We start from the raw sequence: 6,588 nt of genomic DNA on the forward strand, positions 1-6,588 counted from the left end.
TCGACTAATCGAGCTCATTCAGTCTAGGATCAATTAGGACTTTCATTGGTTGTAATGTAGGCTGCGGGTCGGGTAGGATACATTTGGATATGAGAGTAGATACACCTCCCTCAGTACTTCAATACATAAACTTTAACATTCAACCCCCATCCTTATGTCAAACCATAATTCCACCTTCACATCATTGTGTATTAACTCCATATTTCTTTAAGCACAATTACATCAAGAGTCACCACTATCACTGAAAACATTTCACAGCAATACAACTATTTTTTTCTCTTTTCTTCTTTTTCAATTCGAGTGGCTCTTACTTTTTCAAAACAGTGCACCTTTCTCCTTGTTTCATTAGTTCCACTCAAAAGCCAAACGAACCACCCCACACTTTAACTTTTACAAAGTTCATAACAACTCAAGTGCTCATGAGGGCTGAAAAGGTTCAAATAAATGGTTCATTTAAACAAATGGGTAAGGCTTGTAATGTGATTGCCAAAGAAACAGGATTACAGGCTCAACATGGTTAACTACGATACATAACAATTAGGTGGGTGAAATAGATATACCTGGCTCAACAAAGAAACGCCTATATCACTTCCAAGACTGAAAAAAACTACTATTTCGCTTTGCAAACACACAGGGCAAGTTCTAGACATCAAATGCAAAGCACAGAATAACACACAAACCTCACACACACATGGCACATAACTCACTCAGGATTGGGCTCATCAAGACACTCTAGTCAAAGCAGTTAAGCAAATTTAAGATTATACAATTTAAGGTACTTATACAGGAGTCAAAAACTAAGCCTTAGCGTCACAACCAAAGTACTCACTTTCTCAATGCATAACAAAGTCAAGAGATATTGCTTCAATTCAATTCACATCACAATGGCTCCTCTCCAAAAAAAAATAAAAAAAATAAAACGACCTACACCCGGTTAAAACAAAACCATTGGAAAAGAACCACGACACAAAGAAAAACCAAGGGGGAATTACAACACTACCTACAAAGAAAATCTTTTTGTCCGTTTTCTATAGACTTAAATCCCCCAAGAAAACTGTCTAGGAGATACATCGTCGGGAAGAGTCCAATTTTTCTACTTTTTTCTACTAAAATACTACACAACTACGAAATCACAAATAAGAAGTTAACATTTTTCTACATCATACTACTAATCATCTAGAGAATTCTCCTACCCCACACTTAAAAGAGTACAGTATCCCCAATGCACAAATAAAGCAAAACAATAACAAGGGTACACAAGGAACTCCCTGAAAGGCCAAAGGCCGATGCAATAGTGGCTCACGGGTACTCAGACTTCCCCCAAGCATGTTCCTTTGTGTGGCACCCCACACTTAGTTTTCACCATCTAACTCGCTTCTGCACTCTTCCAATGGCTTTGCTTCCTATTCTTATAATCCTGCAAAACAAAACAACGCTACAACAATAATAAGAAAAAAAATAAAAATAAAAGAAAATAGTAAAGATGGGCTGCCTCCTAACAAGTGCCTGATTTAATATCGCGGCAGGACTTGAACCACCTTTTTCAGGCTGGGTGCTTTATCTTCTTTATTCTCCCATTAAGCCTAGCCTTTTTACACTCTCTCAGAAGATCTTCTCTTTCATCTCTAGCTCTTTTCTCAATCATCATTACACACTCACCTTGCAACACCACCTCATCCAACTCAGTCGTCCTATCCGAATCACTATAATTCACATCAGGACTCTGCTCTATCCCCTTCAGTTCTACCGCAGTAATCATGCACAAGTCCTCATAATGCTTAGGGAGCTTAAGTGCCTTGTACACATTAAAAGTAATTTCCTCATTGCCAACTCTCATCTTCAACTTTCCTTCCCTAGCATCAATAAGCCTCCACCAGTAGCTAAGAATGGTCGCCCCAAAATAATGGGTACTTCCTCATCTGCCTCATAATCAAAACAATAAAATCAACAAGAAGAATAAACCTTCCCACTCGAACTAACACATCCTCAACAATTCCTTCTGGCATAACTAGTGACCTATCTACCTAATGAAAAGTGATTGTAGTAGGTCTATGCACCCCCAATCCGAGTTGCTTGAACAAAGAGGATGACATTAAATTTATACTAGCCCCTAAATCACATAGGGCTCTACCAACTTCATGTTTTTCAAGAGACAGAGTAATTGTGAAACAGCCAGGATCCTTCAACTTAGGAGTGAGTTTACTTTGAACTCTAGCACTACACTCTTCAGTAAGTGCAACTGTTTCAAACTCCAATTGTCTTCGCTTGTTTGCCACAATATCTCTGAGATACCTTGCATACTTAGGCACTTCCTGCAAAGTTTCCTCCAAAGGCAAATTCACATGCACATGGCTTAAAATATCTAAGAATTTTTTGTACATAACATCATCTTTTTGCCTTTGCAGTCTTTGTGGAAACGGAGGTGGTGGCCTTGTCACAATTTCTGGCTTTTCTTTCTCATTCTCCTTAACGGGCTTAGGAACTAATTCTTCGTCGGGTCTAGCTATATACTTCTTTTTCTCTGGAACTTCTTCTAATTCTCTTCCATTTCTCAAGGTAACCGCATTGACTTGAGCCTTATGATTAGGTTCAGTATCACTCAAGAGAGCTCCAGCAGGTCTAGTATTCTGATTGATAGCTATTTTCCCAAACTGCCTCTCTAGGTTTCTGAATTCTATGCGTAATTGTTGATTCTCAGCCATTACTTTCTGATTGTCTATCAACAACTTTTTCATCATGTCGGTCAAACTCTCCTCTGCTTGCTGTGGAGGTTGAGGTGGATGATTGTAATTCACTTGAGGCCTGATATTCTGATTTCCACCCAAAGAGAAGTTAGGATGATTCCTCCAGTTCAGATTGTATGTGTTACAATATTGAGCATGTTGATTCATCAGCCCTCTAGCTTGTTGCCTCACGTAGTAGATTGATTCAGGATTCACGGGACATATGTCACTTGTGTGACCTTCACCACATAACTCGCAGCAAGTAGACATCTGTTGCACATGTTGCATGTGTTGTGCATGGTGCATCATCATTTTATTCATCGGATTTGCTAATCTTGCTATTTCTGTCATCAAGCTCGATCACCACAGCTGCCTTTTGTTTAAGTGCTCTTCGTGGTTCCCCTTCTCCTTGCCAATTGTTATCATTAGCAGTGAAATTGTTTAGAAGGATCTGGATCTCACTATACGGTCTTGCCATGCAGCTACCCCCACATGCTGAGTCAAGATTCATCTTTGATACCTCGTCCAACCCATCAACAAAAGTGTGACCTAACACCTCATCAGTCTGACAATGGTGTGTGCTGTCTCTGAGTAGCTTCTTGTACCTTTCCCAAGCTTTTCAGAGGGTCTCAGCATCTCGTTGTTGAAACAGAATAATCTGGCTCCTCAGCGACTTTGTCTTCTTTGTGGGAAAAAACTTGATTAAGAATTTCCTTGCTAGATCATCCCAATTGTGGATTAAGTTTGCAGGCTCCTTTTGTAACCATTCCTTAGCTTCCCCCAGCAGTGAAAAGGGAAACAGTGTCAGCTTGACATAATCCTTGGAAACGTTTGGATAATTGTAAGTGTCTGTAATTTCCACGAAGTTCTGAATGTGCCTCCGTGGGTCTTCATGACATAGACCCACATATTGCCCTGTGGAGTGAATCATCTGTACCATGTACTGTTTGAGTTCAAAGTGACCCGTGATATCAGGCTTCACTATCGCCTGAGTCATAAGAGCCAGATTGGGTCTTGCAACCTCTATAACCGGACGCTCTTCATTACCTGCCATCTCTACTGGCTGTGATTGAACTACGATGTCCAACTCTCTTTCAATTCTAGTTCTAGCTTCGACTTCCCTCCTCACTCTATGAAGTGTTCTCTCGAATTCAGGATTAAGAGGAAGGATATTGTTAGTGCTTCTACTCCTCCGCATTCAAGAGAAGAGCTTGCGTTATTAAAAAAGAGGCAAATTAAAAATTAAAACTTGAACAAATAACGAATAAAAGCTCAACTTAACCAAACAATCAATAACTAAGTCCCCTGCAACGGCGCCAAAAACTTGTTGGGACCAAACACACACGCATGTATACGTGGTCGTCAAGAAATAAAGTGACTCGAAAGTCAGATTTCGAACCCACAAAGACTTAGATTGATCGTTAACTAAGTAAACTAAAGTCAATTAATTGTCCAAGGTATTTAAGAGTGATGTTTTTCTATTAATCTACTATTGCGAAAGTTATATAAATAACAACTAAATTATCAAGAATGCAATTTTGTATGACGAGATTTTACTTCATAGGAGATGGAAATTCCAAGGGTGTGGTTGGTTTATCAATCCTATTAAGTTCAATAATCATACTTGTTAATCCGGATTATCTATGGTTGCTAATTAACCGGATCTTTTATCTGAATAGCATGTTCCTACAATACTACTCGCCTGCCCACAATATATTAACCCTATATTCCTATGGTATTGAGTCTATCATGAACGAACATAATACGGTATTCAATTAAACAAGACTGTTAGGTATTCCTATCCTAACCGCGTAATCTTCCCCCGAGCCACGGGTTCAGAAACAAGCTTTCCCTAATTCTACTCTAATCTAAATACGACTTTCCTAAGCATAGCATCGATAGTAAATAGAACTCAACTGCTGGCCAGACAATTAAGCAAATATGCACAAAATTAGAGAAACAACCACAAGATGATAATCCGAATTAAGAAGATGTAATTAATAAACGTTAATAATCATGTCAAGCACAACCCTAGAATGTAGAGTGCTTAGACAACTCATGTTCATAATAACAATTTTCCAAGTCTTTTGCATAAACAAATTACAAAGAAAAGAAAAATGGATGAAGAACTCTATGATTTTCTACTCCAAAAGTTATCCACGTGATGTCCTTGCCTTCGGTCGCAAAACTCCCTCCAAAGTGGCATTTTTAGGTCTATTTATTTGTGTAAGTAGGTCAAGGCCTAGTCAAACCAGGAGATGAAATAAAGCTTCAAAACTCAGAATGGACCTGGCCCTAGGCCCGACCTGGCAGATTGGTCTCGGAAACTGGCAGCTTGCTCGACTTACGATGAGCGTAAGTGGCAAGATCTGGCCAAGGGTAGATGGGAGTCAAAACACCACGGTACGTGGTATGTGGCTCGCTTTCTTCGAGAGGTACTTTCTTTCATGTGTGCTAACTCCGTTCCCACATGTATTGGAGATTTTTCTGTGATGAGGCGGAGCCCCAGGAGGGAGAATCGTTGGCTTTGGGGCCGAGGACTGATAACAAGCGGAAGGAGTCTTCGAAGAACGAGGATGCTCATAGCGAGGCAAGCCCCGCTCAAAGGCCCAAAGGATATCTATCTGCCGATTCTGTGGCGTCTGAGGCTTCTAGCCTTGGAAAAGTGGTTCCTCTCTTATCGCCGTCTTCGTTTCCCGCCGAAGGTACTTCGTGGGATACAGCTGTTCAGCTGCCGTTCTCGCCCCCGTTGAAGGTACTTCGAGGGATGCTCGGGACCCGGGGCCGCCTAAGTCATGTAGCGTCTCGAGCGGTCGTGCCCTCGACGACATAGGTTTGACTGGGGCCGGTGAGGCCAGGCCAGTAGGTGCAGGTTCAACGTTTGAGGAGGCCCAGCGGCTTGGTTCTGTGGTGAGCTTTGATCAACTTCGTCGATCTCCTGATTTCATATTTTTGTTTTTCTCATTGAGCTTCCTTTTCGTAGGCTTTTGACAAGCTCAAGTTCGGGTTGCTCTGCTGTGAAGCCCGGTTAAGGAAAGATTTGGATGGGGAGAAGTCCCTCAGGCTTCTTCGTGATGAAAAGGGAAAAGAATTGAGGCACCTTCATTACGAGGCAAACCGGAGCCTGAATTACGAAAGCCACCTTGAGAAACAGGTAACTTTTGCTCCAAGGGGATGCATGCTCCTTCCCCTATCCTTAGAGATTAATATTTCGATACCTCAGTTGCAGGGCAAGATAGAGGATTTGGAGCGCCTTTAGGGCGAGGTTAGCTAGGCTAGGCATGAGTGTAATGAGCTAAGGGCTCAGATAGATGCCCATGTTGCGGCCAAGAAGAATGCTCTGGCCAAGGTTTCTGCCCTCGAGGCGCAGCTCCGAAATGCTCGTGAGAACACCTCGGCTCGAACATGCATGATCGCAAGGCTCTAGTCTGAGCTTCTGAAGGTGAAGTCCGAAGTTGTGGACGCCCGGGCTAAAGCCGAAGCAATCCAAACCAAGCCTGATAAGAAAGTGGCCGTCTATTTAAATGATGCTGCCGACGCTCGGGCTGAGCTGAGAGGGGCTCTCGACCGGGAGAGTAGGAACAAAGAGTATGCTCGGTGCAAATCTCGAAGGGAAACCCTCGAAGAGATTCATGCTAGGGGTTTCGATCTCTCGGAAGAGATAGCACAGGCCAAGGCGGATGAATACGATGCCAAGTTCCTTTTGTCCGATGCCGAAGATAATAAGGAGGAGGCCGATGGGGCCGCAGTCCCCGAGGGGAAAATAGACTAGGCTTTTTTCTTTGATTCTTTGTACAGTGTTCCTAGAGAACTTTGTAAATGTGGCCTTGTGTTATCTCATACATGTATATATATATATATATAT

The 6,588-nt window shown here is 42.0% G+C and overlaps 1 protein-coding gene across 1 annotated transcript; it reads right to left on the reverse strand.

Moving 5' to 3' along the window:
• LOC109235391 lies at positions 1,544-2,993 on the reverse strand. Its single transcript, XM_019401481.1, has 3 exons — positions 2,136-2,993; positions 1,963-2,024; positions 1,544-1,880 (listed from the first exon to the last, which is right to left on the reverse strand). Exons 1-3 carry the CDS (start codon positions 2,991-2,993, stop codon positions 1,544-1,546), a joined length of 1,257 nt encoding a protein of 418 aa, XP_019257026.1.

The sequence above is a fragment of the Nicotiana attenuata genome, chromosome 1, assembly GCF_001879085.1.
Source record: "Nicotiana attenuata strain UT chromosome 1, NIATTr2, whole genome shotgun sequence".
In the NCBI taxonomy this organism is placed as follows: Eukaryota; Viridiplantae; Streptophyta; class Magnoliopsida; order Solanales; family Solanaceae; genus Nicotiana; species Nicotiana attenuata.

Coding starts and splice junctions, on each gene's coding strand:
- LOC109235391 (XM_019401481.1), bottom strand. CDS start 2,993: ATGTCTACTTGCTGCGAGTTATGTGGTGAAGGTCACACAAGTGACATA. Junction 2,025..2,135: donor TGTCTCTTGAAAAACATGAA/GTTGGTAGAGCC, acceptor ACTTTTCATTAG/GTAGATAGGTCACTAGTTAT. Junction 1,881..1,962: donor GTGTTAGTTCGAGTGGGAAG/GTTTATTCTTCT, acceptor GACCATTCTTAG/CTACTGGTGGAGGCTTATTG.